Source organism: Talpa occidentalis, unplaced genomic scaffold (assembly GCF_014898055.3).
Source record: "Talpa occidentalis isolate TD23 unplaced genomic scaffold, MPIMG_talOcc4v2.1 talOcc4.8, whole genome shotgun sequence".
Taxonomy (NCBI): Eukaryota; Metazoa; Chordata; class Mammalia; order Eulipotyphla; family Talpidae; genus Talpa; species Talpa occidentalis.
The window spans coordinates 5,256,035-5,271,686 of record NW_023605194.1 but is presented as its reverse complement, the minus strand read 5'-3'; the positions used below and the strand labels follow the sequence as shown (position 1 = coordinate 5,271,686).

Here is a 15,652-nt window from a genome sequence, read left to right as displayed (position 1 = left end):
AGACTTTTGTCTGCTGTTGTCTGTGATATATAGGAAGCTTTCACCCCTACTCTCCTTGACCTTGTTTTTTGCCCCTTCCAGACTACTGGACGATCCCTGACACCCCAAGTGCACCCATACCAGGTAAATACTGCCCCCCATGTCCTGAGCTCTCTCTCTGCCCTGGTAATATGTTTCACCATGAGGAGGCTGAGGTGGTTTGTGTCCTGAAGGTAAAATCTCACCTTCTCCTGGATCCTGCTAGATCCTGCTCTTGACAATAATCTCTGAATGCCTCAGGCTCAGGCCTACACATATACTGTGGAGAACCCCTGTGTCCCAGACTGGCGTGGGAGACGGTCCTGCTCCCCCTCCTGGTTTGGACCTCCCTGGGCGAGCGCCCTCCCACAGCACAGGCAGAGCCCGCTCACTCCTGTGTCGGCCATGGCTGTGGCGTTTGCGATCACTGGCTGCCCCGGCGCTCTGGCCTTGAGAAGGCCTTGGACCTGGGGTGTCCAACGAGCGCTGTGTTTTCCCTTTTCCCTTGTTGTGTTTCTGACTTTCTCTCTGTCTCCTCCAGATTGGTTCACCACTGCCTTACCTGAGACATCAACAGCAGCAGGTAATGAAACTCCCCTCCTGGGATCAGTCTCTATCTGTGTGACAGTTGTTTTGAAAACCATAGTGGAGGCACTGTGGTGTCCCCCTTATCTGTGTCCCAAGGCCCTGGTCTCACCATCTCCTGGAGATTTGTCAGACTCCTATTGCCCTGCACAGGTGAACATGCCCCTGAGCAGGTGCAGGTCTCGCTGACACTCAGCCTGAGGATGCCCTAATCCTACTCCACACTGTGGGCATGTTGGGGTGTCTGTGTATTACTAGGGAATCCTGAGACATGCTGGGAAAGTCAGTTCTCACTGCGCAGGATAAAATGAAATACGGGATGGTCACGTCTCTACTGGGGTGGGAATGTTGACCAGACGTAGACCCCAGGCCTGGAAACTGTCAAAGTCCCTTTTATTTCAGCTTAACTCCTGAATGTGCAACTGACCCCCACAACCCTTCTTTTGTACCCCTTCCAGATCCTTGGTTTACCACATACTGGCCCTCAGGGACAGGTAACCCTGCACACGACCCCAGGACTCGCCCTTTGCCTGCAGACACATTTGGTCAGGAGGGACACGGGGGTGACCCTGTCGTGGCTTCTCTGTGTCCCTGGGTCAGGGTCTCCTGGCTGGTGGGCCTTTTTCAACCCCGCCTTGTCACTTGTCCACAGCTCCCGAGTGGTGCCTGGTTTGTAACTGCAACTTCCACACATATGCCCCCCAGCTATCCCTGGTTCTGGTGGGATGCATCCTCCAGTAGCATGGGGTGTGGGTGCCACTCCTGGGGCTTGGGCCACCTGGGATGTGGCAAAGAATGTCGTTTCTCTCTCTTTGATGAGAGGGCCGCTTGTGGCCTCCTCCTGGGGTCTGTGAGGAGCCTCCCTGCGCCTGGCACCGCCTTGGTCTCACTGGGTTCCCTTGTGCCCTCCTGCAGAGAGCCCGTCGGCCCTGGCCCTGAGGCTGGTGAACGGAGGGGACCGCTGCCAGGGCCGCGTGGAGGTGCTGTACCGCGGCTCCTGGGGCACCGTGTGTGACGACGCCTGGGACATCAACGACGCCAACGTGGTGTGCAGGCAGCTGGGCTGTGGCTGGGCCGTGTCAGCTCCAGGAATGGCCACGTTCGGTCAAGGCTCAGGCCAGATAGTCCTGGACGACGTGAACTGCCAGGGCCATGAGTCCTACCTGTGGAACTGCCGCCACCCAGGCTGGAACTCACACAACTGTGCACATAGCGAGGACGCCGGCGTCATCTGCTCAGGTGGGCCTCAGATCCCATGACCTGTCCAGGTGATCCTGGCAGAGAACAAACTCCCAATCCAGGGGCTCACACAGTACCCTTGGAGATTTCACTTACCCACACGGGCACCAGGGACAGCTTGCCCTGAGGTCCATCTCCAGTGTTAAGGAGAGCAGCCCCCAAACCTAGTTTGGCCACAGTGAGCCCAGCAGACTTAGAGCAGCAGTGGCAGAGTGGGGAGCCACTGTTCTGTGGGCATAACCCATGAGCTGTGTCCTCCAAGCAGGATCTGTGGCTCAGTCACTGCCCTGTCATGGGGTCCTTCAGGGGCCCCCTTGTGGGATGTGATTGGAGGAAAATTCCTGTCAGCCTTGATGCAAGTGCTGATTGGAGACTCTAGAAGCCATTCAAGGCACAGGACTGAGGTGTCCACTGTGAGGAGGCCTGAGTATAGTAAGCCTGCACTGAGACAAGGGAGGCAGGTGCTTGGGGGAGGCTGACGGGCAGCTGGCATGGGCTGGCGTGGGTCTTCTGCACACACCTGGGCACCCCAACCAGACTAGCATTGCCCCAGGATGCTGGACAGGCCTCCTTGCTCACGGTGCAGGGGTCATTCTTGTTGCCCATGTGGGGTCCCGAGGCACAGGCCAGAGTGACTTGTCCCAGACATGACAGTGACCCTAGCATGGAACCTCATCCTCACCCAGCCAGGAGCAGGGGCCCGGGCTAGGGGTGCATCTCCCAGAGAACTGAGGAAGAAAGGTGGGCATGGGGTGTCCTTTCTGAGGACTCAGGAGAAACACAGATCCCCATGTGTTTGTGGGGGAACGCAAGAGCCCACAATGCCCTGCCTGACTCTGCTTCTCTCTCCCCAGCGGCTCAGCATTCCACGGCGTGGCCAGGTGAGTCCCAGGTGCTTCCCGGATGTCTCTTCACCCACTGCTTTTCTCCCCACTCTGGGGGAGCCAAGCTGCTTGCTGACCTTGGGGCAATTTCCCGTGGGGTCTCTGCTCTACCCCCTGCTGCCTCTTAACTCGACTTGGGAGGACCCAGAGGCCCCTTGCCAGTGCTTGCTCCATATTTTGAGACCTTGACCAGCTTTAGCTCCTGTAGATTTTTAGAAATTGATACCTGTTCCCTGACTTGTTACCCCATGGCCTTGGGGGTAGATCCCTCATCTGAGCCCCCTGAGACTGCAGACAGGATATCTGCTTCTCTCCCTGTGATGAGGTGACCCCGGGCAAGGTTGGAGGTGACTGGTGCCTGGGGAATGTGGCTATTGGCAGGTCCCCGGCCTGGAGGGGACCCAGACTTTTGTCTGCTGTTGTCTGTGATATATAGGAAGCTTTCACCCCTACTCTCCTTGACCCCGTTTTTGGCCCCTTCCAGACTACTGGACGAGCCCTGACACCTCAAGTGCACCCATACCAGGTAAATACTGCCCCCCATGTCCTGAACTCCCTCTCTGCCCTGGTAATATGTTTCACCATGAGGAGGCTGAGGTGGTTTGTGTCCTGAAGGTAAAATCTCACCTTCTCCTGGATCCTGCTAGATCCTGCTCTTGACAATAATCTCTGAATGCCTCAGGCTCGGGCCTACACATATACCGTGGAGAACCCCAGTGTCCCAGACTGGCGTGGGAGACGGTCCTGCTCCCCCTCCCGGTTTGGACCTCCCTGGGCGAGCGCCCTCCCACAGCACAGGCAGAGCCCACTCACTCCTGTGTCGGCCATGGCTGTGGCGTTTGCGATCACTGGCTGCCCCGGAGCTCTGGCCTTGAGAAGGCCTTGGACCTGGGGTGTCCAACGAGCGCTGTGTTTTTCCTTTTCCCTTGTTGTGTTTCTGACTTTCTCTCTGTCTCCTCCAGATTGGTTCACCACTGCCTTACCTGAGACATCAACAGCAGCAGGTAATGAAACTCCCCTCCTGGGCTCAGTGTCTCTCTGTGGATGAAGGTTGTTTTGAAAATGATAGTGGGGGACACTGTAGTGTCCCCCTTATCTGTGTCCCAAGGCCCTGGTCTCACCATCTCCTGGAGGTTTGTCAGACTCCTATTGCCCTGCACAGGTGAAATTGCCCCTGAGCAGGTGCAGGTCTTGCTGACACTCAGCCTGAGGATGCCCTAATCCTACTCCACACTGTGGGCATGTTGGGGTTTCTGTCTGTTACTAGGGAATCCTGAGACATCCTGGGAAAGTCAGTTCTCACTGCGCAGGATGAAATGAAATATGGATGGTCACGGCTCTAACTGGGGTGGGAATGTTGACCAGACGTAGACCCCAGGCCTGGAAACTGTCAAAGTCCCTTTTATTTCAGCTTAACTCCTGAATGTGCAACTGACCCCCACAACCCTTCTTTTGTACCCCTTCCAGATCCTTGGTTTACCACATACTGGCCCTCAGGGACAGGTAACTCTGCACCCGTCCCCAGGACTCGCCCTTTGCCTGCAGACACATTTGGTCGGGAGGGACACGGGGGTGACCCTGTCGTGGCTTCTCTGTGTCCCTGGGTCAGGGTCTCCTGTCTGGTGGGGCTTTGTCTGATCCCGTCTTCCTGCTTGTCCACAGCTCCAGGTAGTGCCTGGTCTATAACTGCAACTCCCACACAGAGGACCCCCGGGTGTCCCCGGTTCTGGCGGGAGGCATCCTCCAGTTGCATGGGGTGTGGGTGCCTCTCCTGGGGCTTGGGCCACCTGGGATGTGGCGGAAGAATGTCGTTTCTCTCTCTTTGATGAGAGGGCCGCGTGCGGCCTCCTCCTGGGGTCTGTGAGGAGCCTCCCTGCGCCTGGCACCACCTTGGTCTCACTGGGTTCCCTTGTGCCCTCCTGCAGAGAGCCCGTCGGCCCTGGCCCTGAGGCTGGTGAACGGAGGGGACCGCTGTCAGGGCCGCGTGGAGGTGCTGTACCGCGGCTCCTGGGGCACCGTGTGTGACGACGCCTGGGACATCAACGACGCCAACGTGGTGTGCAGGCAGCTGGGCTGTGGCTGGGCCGTGTCAGCTCCAGGAATGGCCACGTTCGGTCAAGGCTCAGGCCAGATAGTCCTGGACGACGTGAACTGCCTGGGCCACGAGTCCTACCTGTGGAACTGCCGCCACCAAGGCTGGAACTCACACAACTGTGCACATAGCGAGGACGCCGGCGTCATCTGCTCAGGTGGGCCTCAGACTCCATGACCTATCCAGGTGATCCTGGCAGAGAGCAAACTCCCAATCCAGGGGCCCGCACAGGACCCTCAGAGTATTCAGATACCCACACGGGCACCAGAGGACAGCTTCCGCTGAGGTCCATCTCCAGTGTTAAGGAGAGCAACCCCATCCCCAGTTTGGCCAACAGCGAGCCCAATAGCCTTAGAGCAGATGTAGCAGAGAGTGGGAGGCCCTGTTCTGTGGGCATAACCTGCCCCATGTGTCCTCCAAGAAGGATCTTTGGCTCAGTTACTGCCCTGTCACAGTTCCTTCAGGGGCCTCCTGTGGAATGTGATTGGAGTAAAGTCCCCATCAGCCTTGTTGCAAGTGCTGATTGGAGACTCTAGAAGCCATTCAAGGCACAGGACTGGGGTGTCCACTGTGAGGCGTGTCCTGAGCTCAGTGAGCCTGCACTGAGACAAGGGAGGCAGGTGCTTGGGGGAGGCTGACGGGCAGCTGGCATGGGCTGGCCTGGCTCCTCTGCACACACCTGGGCACCCCGACCCGACTGAGCATTGCCCCAGGTTGCTGGACAGGCCTCCATGCTCACGGTGCAGGGGTCATTCTTGGTGCCCCGTGGGGTCCCGAGGCACAGGCCAGAGTGACTTGTCTCAGACATGACAGTGACCCCAGCATGGAACCTCATCCTCACCCAGCCAGGAGCAGGGGCCCGGGCCAGGGGTGCATCTCCCAGAGAACTGAGGATGAAAGTGGGCCTTGGGGTGTCCTTTCTGAGGACTCAGGAGCACAGATCCCCATGTGTTTGTGGGGCTCCTCCCTTTGAACACAAGAGCCCACAATGCCCTGCCTGACTCTGCTTCTCTCTCCCCAGCGGCTCAGCATTCCACGGCGAGGCCAGGTGAGTCCCAGGTGCTTCCCGGATGTCTCTCCCACCCACTGCTTTTCTCCCACTCTGGGCGAGCCAAGCTGCTTGCTGACCTTGGACAGTTTCCCGTGGGGTCTCTGCTCTACCCCCTGCTGCCTCTTAACTCGACTTGGGAGACCCTAGATGCCCCTCCCCATCATTTTTCTCAGTTTTCACCCAATATTTTGATACCATGACCAGCTTTAGCTGCCTGTAGGTCTGTAGCAATTTCTACCTATTCCATGCACTTGTTCACCCCATGGGGTTCAGGGACATCCCCCTATATCCGAGTCCCCTTAGACACTGAAGCACAGAAATAGCTGCTCCTTTCCCTGTGATGAGGTGACCCCCTGGGCATGTTCGGTGGGGGAAGTTTGTCACGAGGATCCTTGAGTCTAGAGGGATTTCTGAAATGTTTTTTCTTTTCTTTTTTTTTTTTTTTTTGTCATGTGTTACTGACACTTTCACCTCTCGTCCCTGATTTTCCCCCTTTGACGATGACCTACACCGCGGCTACCACACCAGGTAACTCCTGCTCCCAGCATCCTGAGCGCCCTCTCTGCTCCTGGTCCCTGTGCTTTGACCATGGGGAGTTAGAGGAGCTTTACGTCCCTGTGTGTCAACTCTCCTCGCCTCCTGGAGTTGCTCGAATCCTGTCATACCCTGCTCTTGACAGCAAGCTCTGAATTGCTGCAGGGTCAGGCCCTAAAAATGTACCGTGGAGACCCACCTGGGTCCTCAACTGGCTGTGGGAGACGGTCCTGCTTCCCCTCCTGGTTTGGACCTCCCTGGGCGAGCGCCTTCCCCCAGCACAGGCAGATCCAGTCACTCCTGTGTCGGCCATGGCTGTGGCGTTTGCAATCACTGGCTGCCCCGGCGCTCTGGCCTTGAGAAGGCCTTGGACCTGGGGTGTCCAACGAGCGCTGTGTTTTTCCTTTTCCCTTGTTGTGTTTCTGACTTTCTCTCTGTCTCCTCCAGATTGGTTCACCACCTTTTGGCCTGAGTTATCAACAACAGGTAAGGAACCATCCCTCACGGGGCTCTCCTCCCCCTTGTGTGTAAAGGTTGGTTTGAATACGAAGTGGGGGGCTGCTGTAGTGTCCCCCTTATCTGTGTCCATGGGGCCCAGGTCTCAATATCTCAGAGACTTGCTCAGATTCCACTCCCCCTGCACATGTGAACAAGCCCTCAGCAGGGGCAGGTCTGGTGACACCCCAGCTTGGAGGTGCCCCTCAGAGTCCTGTTCTCCTCTTGAGGCAGGTTGGGGTGTTCTTTGTGGTGAATATATGTAGACAGGAGAGAAAACTCATCTTACTCCCTCAGTCCTCACTGACAGTTGTCATGTATCAGCTGTCATTCATTCCCTGTGAAGAGAGACCTGGCGATACCAGGTCGTGGTCACGGTTCCAAGGAATGTGAGCTGCTGGCGCATCCTGAACAGGGAGCAGCCCTTGGCCTGTGAACTAAGCTAGTTGTCTCCCTTGGGACAGATTCAGGTTTGGCCCTGAGGCTGGTGAACGGAGGGGACCGCTGTCAGGGCCGCGTGGAGGTGCTGTACCGCGGCTCCTGGGGCACCGTGTGTGACGACGCCTGGGACATCAACGACGCCAACGTGGTGTGCAGGCAGCTGGGCTGTGGCTGGGCCGTGTCAGCCCCAGGAGGGGCCAGGTTCGATCAGGGCTCGGGCCAGATAGTCATGGACGACGTGAACTGCACCGGCCACGAGTCCCGCCTGTGGAACTGCCGCCACCGAGGATGGAACTCACACAACTGCGGGCACCATGAGGACGCCAGCGTCATCTGCTCAGGTGGGCCTCAAGATTTAGGGCCTCCCCCCTTTAGGTGTATCTTCAACCAGAGAAATCTTTTTACGCCTGTGCTGCAAGGGTTGTCTTCGTCTCGTGATTTCCTGAGGTGTCTTAGCTCCCCTCCAAGATCGGTCCTAATTTGTGTCTGCCTAATGACTGGATGGTCATTGCAGAAATGACCCAACTGACTTACCCCTTAGCCTGAGTGGTGATGGAGCATTCATGTTAGGGCTGAGGGAGGAATGTCTCTGAGTGGAGCTGGGAAGGCGGTGTTGGGGGTGAGCTGGGTATGGCCCAGCCCATGACCAGAGGCTGCAGGGAAACAGGACCCTCTGGCTCTGCATCGAGATTGCTGAGCGCGGCAGAGGCTCTGAGGCCGGCCAGGGAAGGCCTGTCGTTGTCTCTGGGGGAGGCTGAGGATCACACGGGGCTCAGCCTGCACTGGGACACCCCAGTTGTGTTGAATCAGAGGGGTGCTCACTGCTGGAAGGGAGATGGCAGATTTTGGGTGACCTTGGTGGCCACTGCAGGCCCCGAGCTCCTCACCTTGACTTTGACAGTACAAGGGTGGGGGGAGCCAACCTCTCCCCTGGAGCATCATCCAGGTTTGTGGATGACCACCAAAGTCTCCCTGACAGCACCAGCCCACCTGGGCCCTGAGCCACACGCTTTCCACCCCCGTCCTTCCAGTGGCGCCAGGGCCTTTGCTGTGCCTGACGTGACTTCTTTCTCCCACAGCCGCCAGGCCCCCGTCCACGACCAGCCCAGGTGAGTCCTGTGCCCCTATTCCTGGTGATGCCAGTGTCCCTGCTACTAATACCCCCACCCCACTTCTTTCGGTAGGGACTTGGCATTTCTGGACCTCGTCCCACCAACGGCCATGACTTTAGGCATCTGTGCCCCACTGGTCTGGGTCTGCAGGCTCGCAGGGGACCAGCGTGCTCAGGCTGCTCAGGCCACCAATGCTGCTGTGACAGAGGCGGCCTCTGTCCTAGGCTCAGCTTGGATTTCACCCAGAGCCTCTGTTCTGTGTGAGGAGAGATGTTTCCTGTCCTATGTAGCAGGCAGAACTAAGGGGTGCTCTCCCCCAGGACACCCTAACTGGAGAGGGTTCAGATAGCTCTTGAGGGCTTCCCCACCTCAACGTCCTGGTTTTGATTCAGTAAAAACTCTCACGATGGCCCCTTCTGCTCCAGCCCCCGCAGCTATCAGCCGCTCTTTCCCTCATCTGGGTTGTGCTCTCCAGGGTCCAGCTGGCTGCCCCCTCCTTCTAAACCTGCTTTGTCTTCTCTGTAGCTTGGGGGAACTCAACCAATCCTTCCAACATTAAGCGTCACTTTCCACCTGGGGTGCATACCTGCGTGTGCACTGCTGATTCTGGGAGCTCCACCTTAACTCATTGTGGAAACTCCCACCTGCTTCCCTGCGGTTCTCTCAGGAGGGCCTAGCGGGGTGTGAGGTTCCCACTCCTGCATCCTCACCAGACTGTCAGCTACTCTGTGCCCCCCTGTGGCCTTCCTAGTGTTCAGAGGCACCACCTTGCTGTGGTTTAGACGTGCACTTCCCTGCTGCCTCAGGATGTGGATTCTTGCGTGTCTTTGTGGCTTGAGTGTCCCCTCTCTAGAGAACCAGGACATGGAACTGTAGAGTCCAGGGACCCAGACCGAGCCCTGGGCCAGCTCACAGGCTGGTGAGGCAGGAGGGTTTGAACGTGGCAGGAGTAAGTTCTGAGTAGAAAAGGAGTCTCGGGATAGGCCTCAGTTTCGATGGATGGGGTCTCTGGTACTGGGAAACATGGAGGGTGGGGTCTCCAGCCAGCACGTCCAGTTGCTCCTTGTGTCTCCGGTGCCTTCTACCCATGCTGAGGACCCCGAAGTCAATGCCAATGACATGATGGCTTCTGGCCTTCCCTCACCACAAGGCTGGGCTGGGCCTTTGATAGTGTGGTCTTCATGGGCACCATCATGGAGCAGGCAGAGCTCAGCCCACATGCAAATGGGTCGAGAACAGCCTAGGGATAAGGAAGGGTGATGCGCGGGCTTCAGGGAGGCCTGTTGTCAAGGTCATGACCCTGCACCCCCAGGTCTTGTCCCTGCAAGAATGCTGACTCTCACCCTGACCTCAGGGGCTCTTGCTTCAGAACATACAGAGAGATGAACTGTCATGTCCCTTCCAGGATCTGATTCTGCCCTGGCCCTGAGGCTGGTCAATGGAAGTGACCGCTGTGAGGGCCGCGTGGAGGTGCTGTACCGCGGCTCCTGGGGCACCGTGTGTGACGACGACTGGGACATCAACGACGCCAACGTGGTGTGCAGGCAGCTGGGCTGTGGCTGGGCCGTGTCAGCCCCAGCAGGGGCCTGGTACGGTCAGGGCTCGGGCCAGATAGTCATGGACGACGTGAACTGCACCGGCCACGAGTCCCACCTGTGGAACTGCCGCCACCGAGGCTGGAACTCACACAACTGCGGGCACCATGAGGACGCCAGCGTCATCTGCTCAGGTGGGCCTCAAGATTTAGGGCCTCCCCACTTTAGGTGTATCTTCAACCAGAGAAATCTTTTTATGCGTGTGCTGCAAGGGTTGTCTTCGTCTCATGATTTCCTGGTGTCTTAGCTCCCCTCCAAGATCGGTCCTAATTTGTGTCTGCCTAATGACTGGATGGTCATTGCAGAAATGACCCAACTGACTTACCCCTTAGCCTGAGTGGTGATGGAGCATTCATGTTAGGGCTGAGGGAGGAATGTCTCTGAGTGGAGCTGGGAAGGCGGTGTTGGGGGTGAGCTGGGTATGGCCCAGCCCATGACCAGAGGCTGCAGGGAAACAGGACCCTCTGGCTCTGCATCGAGATTGCTGAGCGCGCCAGAGGCTCCGAGTCTGGCCAGGGAAGGCCTGTCGTTGTCCCTGGGAGAGGCTGAGGATCACACAGGGCTCAACCTGTACTAGGACACCCCAGTTGTGTTGAATCAGAGGGGTGCTCACTGCTGGAAGGGAGTTGGCAGGTTTTGGGTGACCTCGGTTGCCACTGCAGGCACCAAGCTCCTCACCTTGACTTTGACAGTACGTGGGTGGCGGGAGCCAACACCTCTCACCTGAAGCATCATCCAGGCAGGTGGATGCCCAATGCAGCCTCCCTGACAGGCACCAGCCCGCCTGGCCCCCGAGCCACATGCATTCCCCCACCCCCATCCTTCTAGTGGCGCCAGGGTTTGCTGTGCCTGATATGACCTTCTTTCTCCCACAGCTGCCAGGCCCCCATCCACGCCCAGCCCAGGTGAGTCCTGTGCCCCTATTCCTGGTGTTGCCATTGTCCCTGCTCCCCCCATATCTCCCACCCCTCTTTTCAGTATTTTCTAAGGGTTTTTGCACCCTTAGGTTTTTGCACCTGGTCCCTCCCACGGCCATGTCATTGGGCATCTGTGCTCCTCCGATGCCCGGCGCCTGGCTTCCACTCTCGGCCCTGGGATGAGGTGCTCTGGCTGCTCGGGTCACCAGTGCTGTCGGCACAGAGACCGCCTCTGTCCTAGGCTCAGGGCTGCGTGACACCAGGGCCTCTGTTCCGTGTGAGGAGAGATCTTTCCCATCCTATATTGCAGCCAGAACCAAGGGATGCTTTTGCCCAGGACACCTAGCAGCAGACGGTTGGGATGGCCTTGAGGGATTTTTGTACTTCAAAGTCCTGGTTTTGACAGTGAAAACTTTCCCGAAGTCTCTTTCCTGCCCCAGCCCTGAGGCTTCTCATCTACCTCTGTCCCCCATGGGATATGCTCACAAGGTTACCAGCTGGCCACCCCCTCCTATCTTTGTATCTTTTTTTTTTTTTTTTGGTAAAGATTTATTGTGTTTTTGCATACAAGAGCTGGGGTATAGGCCAGAGTTGCGGGAGGGTTGGAGGTGAGAGGATTCACCAAGACAGAGTGGGGAGCAGAACAGGCAGATCTGCTGAAATACATGGCTGTGGGGAGCAGCAGGTGAGACAGGAGAGGTCTGCTGTGTGCTGTGGGTCAAGTCCCTGCTGGGGTTCGAACATGTGCTGCAGTCCCGGGTGATAGGTTGATAGCTCTGAGACTTAGCCCCTAAGTGAGCAGGGAGGCCCCACCTCTCCTTTCTAATCCTGCTTTGTCTTCTCTGCAGCTTGGGGGAGCACAGCCAATCCTTCCAACGGTAAGTGTCACTTTCCACTTGGGGTGCACTGGGGTGCGGCACTGCTGATTCTGGGGGAATTCCATGTTAACTCGTGGAAATTCCCACCTGCTTACTCTGCAGTTCTTTCAGGGTGGGCCTAGCGGGAGGTGAGGGTCCCACTCCTCACCAGATTGTCAGCTACTCTGTGCCCCACTGCCCTGTGGCCTTCCTAGTGGGCAGAGGAGCCCCCCGCTGTGGTTTAGATGTGCACTACTGTGCTGCCTAGGGATGGTGGCCTCTTGCATGTCTTGGTTGGCCTGAGTGTCCCCTCTCTAGAGAACCAGGACGTGGAACTGTAGATGCCAGCCTGAGTCCAGGGGGACCAGACCAAGCAAGCCCTGGGAGCTCACGCTCTGGCAAGGGCAGGAGGGTTTGACAGTGGCAGGAGTAAATGCTGAGTGGAACAGGAGCCTCAGTATAGACCTCAGGTGATGGGTTTGGCCCCCGGTACTGGTGAGGCATGGAAGGTGGAGTCTCCTGAGACCACGACATACGGCTGCTCCTTGTGTCTCTGGTGCCTTCTACCCATGCTGGGGACCCTGTGGTCAGTTCGGATGACCCGATGGCTTCCGCCTTTCCCTGTACTCCAAGGCTCAGCTGAGCCATGGAATGGCTGGGCATGGTGGGCTCCCATCAGGGAGCATGCAGAGACAGCCTGCACACAAACGGTCGTGAACAGCCCAGGGATGACAAAGGGTGATGAGCGGGCTTCAGTAAGGCCTGTTGCTCAAGGTCATGACCCTACACCCCCAGGTCTTGTCCCTGCAAGAATGCTGACTCTCACCCTGACCTCAGGGGCTCCTCCTTCAGAACATACAGAGAGATGAACTGTCATGTCCCTTCTAGGGTCTGATTCTGCCCTGGCCCTGAGGCTGGTCAATGGAAGTGACCGCTGTGAGGGCCGCGTGGAGGTGCTGTACCGCGGCTCCTGGGGCACCGTGTGTGACGACAGCTGGGACACCAATGATGCCAACGTGGTGTGCAGGCAGCTGGGCTGTGGCTGGGCCACGTCAGCCCCAGGAAATGCCTGGTTCGGCGCGGGCTCAGGCCAGATAGTGCTGGACGATGTGAGATGCACCGGCCTCGAGTCCTGGCTGTGGAACTGCCCCCACAGTGGCTGGAACTCTCACAACTGCAGGCACTCTGAGGACGCCAGCGTCATCTGCTCAGGTGGGCTCCCAGTAGCTGGGGTCTCTTCACCGTGGTCCAGGTTGGCCCTCATTTGCACAGGGCTCTCCCCCCTGTGTTTCCCTGCACGCTGGCTTGTCGCCACGGCTGCGTCTGAGTCTTGTAGTCCCCCTGATGTCAGGCGGGTCCTCTGTGTGGGCCCCAGAGCATGCGAGGATTTAATGGACATTAAGGTTTTCAGAACAAATTTCCCCAGCAATTTTTTCTTTGGAGACTGACCCAGCACTGGTATATTGTTCTCCTCTTCTGGACAAGTCCCCGGAAGCCTCACTTAGTTTGTGAGGCACGGGACGCAGCTTCCCTCCCTCGTCCTGGGCTCACATTTCTCGTCCTGAGACTCACGTTTCCTTCTCTCTCTCACAGCTTCTCAAGGCAGTGCTACCACCCCAGGTGAGTCTGTGCAGCCAAGCTGCCAGGTTCCTCTCTGGCTTCCACCCAATCATGATTCTAGATGTTTGAGGAAAGAAGCAAAGTCCTCCTGGGGAGTCATTTTCCTTTAAGGGCCTGTGACTTTCCACAGAGACCCTTTGCGCCCCTAGGACCATTGCTCCCACTCGGCTCAGCCCGGAGCACTCTTGGTGTTTGTGAGGAATCCCGTCACTAGGCGGACACGCCCCAGGTGCTCTTGTGTCCCAGTACAAGTATTCTACGCTCGATGTGTTGGAAGAGCTACGTTGCCCGCGCCCTTCTGGCCATTCAGTGTAATCAGAATGTCAGGGCTCCGGGAAGTCCTGCTGGGAGGGAAGGGCTGAACTTTCTCTAGCAAACTAATGAACATGGAGCAAAAGTTTCTACTGAAATGCTAAAATAGCTTCGTTTTCTTTCTAGGTTGGTGGCCCTCACCCAATCCAACCACTCAGAGTAAGTATCATGTTTTCCCACCTGACCACAGGACGTTGGTTTCTTAGCCAGGGACTTGGAGATTCATATAATAGACCCTAACATACGCAGGACCCTGGCCTGACTCCCACACACTCCCCTACTGCCCGCGTGGGCTGCACTGCGCCCCCATGGCCTCCATCCCCTGCCCCCACGGCCTTCTCATCTTCCTGGCTGGTGGATGACTTGTCGAACGGGGGCGATCTGCTTCCCTTTCACGCTGGTAGGTTGGGTAGAACCAAAAGGTCAGGTAACAACAAGTGTTGGTGAGGGTGCGGCAGGGCACCCCGCACACCCTGCCAGCAGGAATGTGAAGGTGCGTCCGTTTTGGAAAAGGCCCTGGCGGCTCCTTGCAACGTCAGCCAGGGGCCGCCCTGTGGCTCGCACGCTCTGAGGCGTGCGCCACAGAACTGGGGAGCAGGCGGGAGAGACTGGAACACTGAGGTTCAGAGGCAGCAGCGAGGCTCCCAAAAGACCTGACATGGAAACAGCCCGAACACCCTTGTGGTGAACCATGAAATGGATCTCTCCAGACAGGGGAAGTTAGACAGTGGAAGTTATTTGGCGATAAACAATAAAAGCAAACGTGAGTGAACTTGGAAACCTTGGAAACCTGCTCATTGAAAGAAGCCAGTCACAACCCACCCCCGCAGTGGTCCCTCCACGTGGGCTGCCGGGACAGGCACCTCTGTGGAGAGGGAAGAGACGAGGGTTGCCTGGGAAATGGCATGACCCTCGTGGGTGCATCCCCTAGTGGGTGACAAGAACGCCCTCTCTGTGGCAGCTGAGAAGGGATGACAGGGCCCTCCTGCTTTCTTGGTGCTTTTGCTGCAAGGTGACCTGGCCCGGCCGCCTCTCCCCAGCAATCACTAGGCCCCAGGGGAGGGGAACACAGAGACTCACATCGAGGACCCTAAGGCGGGCAGCCCAGGACCAGGCTCCAGGAGAGGGGACCCGTGAGAGGACAAGTGGGCTGTGTGTGGAGGACAGGCCCCGCACCCGCCTGTAGACCCACCACAGCGGGGCCCCCTCTTCCGCAGGGCCCTCTTCAAATTGCGGTGGCTTCTTAAACACCACCACGGGGGGATTTTCCAGTCCATCCCACCCGGGCTACTACCCCAACAATGCCTACTGTGTCTGGACAATACAAGTGGGCGCCGGCTACCGTATCAACCTGGGCTTCAACAACATGAGGTAGGTCACCCCAGGCCGGCTGTGGGGGACGGTCCCCCAGGACGTCAGGGGCTTGGGCTGTGCCCCGGCCAGGTGGGGTCCAGCTCACATGCCATGGGGAGGCTTTCAGGGCACTGGGCCTGACCTCCTGGCCTCAGGCGGCACCGGGGAGTCCTTTGGCTTGACGGGGGAAGAGCAGAGGACAAACTTAGATTCCAAACGTGGCTCGTCATCCAAAGTCTATAGAGTAGAGGCACCGCGGGCAGGTCGGGGTCAACACAAAGTGGATCCCTTTGCCATCCAGCCTGGAGATGAGCAGTAACTGCGGCTTTGACTACGTGGAAATCTTGGACGAGTCGTGGAACGGCAGTCGTGTCCTGGGGAAAATCTGCAACGCCACCAAGCGGGTCTTCACGTCTTCTTCCAACAAAATGACTGTCCGATTCCGAAGCGATGGCAGTGTCCAGAACATCGGCTTTTCTGCTTGGTACAACTCCTTTCCAAGCGGTGAGTGCCAGCTCGCCGTGCCGTGAAGGCCCCTGTGTCTGGG

General features: G+C 57.7%; 1 protein-coding gene across 1 annotated transcript in view; it reads left to right on the top strand.

Annotated features, from left to right (window-relative positions):
* LOC119234160 (deleted in malignant brain tumors 1 protein-like) overlaps nucleotides 1–15,652 on the top strand; it is a 54,525-nt gene that overhangs the window by 20,882 nt on the left and 17,991 nt on the right. The window contains exons 13-33 of the mRNA XM_054690375.1: nucleotides 82–123; nucleotides 560–601; nucleotides 1,062–1,097; nucleotides 1,519–1,842; nucleotides 2,697–2,723; nucleotides 3,211–3,341; nucleotides 3,520–3,730; nucleotides 4,194–4,229; nucleotides 4,652–4,975; nucleotides 5,840–5,866; nucleotides 6,851–6,889; nucleotides 7,363–7,680; nucleotides 8,419–8,448; nucleotides 9,857–10,180; nucleotides 10,922–10,951; nucleotides 11,812–11,841; nucleotides 12,709–13,032; nucleotides 13,414–13,440; nucleotides 13,879–13,911; nucleotides 14,970–15,123; nucleotides 15,407–15,609. Of these exons, the coding sequence (XP_054546350.1) occupies nucleotides 82–123; nucleotides 560–601; nucleotides 1,062–1,097; nucleotides 1,519–1,842; nucleotides 2,697–2,723; nucleotides 3,211–3,341; nucleotides 3,520–3,730; nucleotides 4,194–4,229; nucleotides 4,652–4,975; nucleotides 5,840–5,866; nucleotides 6,851–6,889; nucleotides 7,363–7,680; nucleotides 8,419–8,448; nucleotides 9,857–10,180; nucleotides 10,922–10,951; nucleotides 11,812–11,841; nucleotides 12,709–13,032; nucleotides 13,414–13,440; nucleotides 13,879–13,911; nucleotides 14,970–15,123; nucleotides 15,407–15,609 (2,712 nt within the window). The remainder of the gene's footprint in view (nucleotides 1–81; nucleotides 124–559; nucleotides 602–1,061; nucleotides 1,098–1,518; nucleotides 1,843–2,696; nucleotides 2,724–3,210; nucleotides 3,342–3,519; nucleotides 3,731–4,193; nucleotides 4,230–4,651; nucleotides 4,976–5,839; nucleotides 5,867–6,850; nucleotides 6,890–7,362; nucleotides 7,681–8,418; nucleotides 8,449–9,856; nucleotides 10,181–10,921; nucleotides 10,952–11,811; nucleotides 11,842–12,708; nucleotides 13,033–13,413; nucleotides 13,441–13,878; nucleotides 13,912–14,969; nucleotides 15,124–15,406; nucleotides 15,610–15,652) is intronic.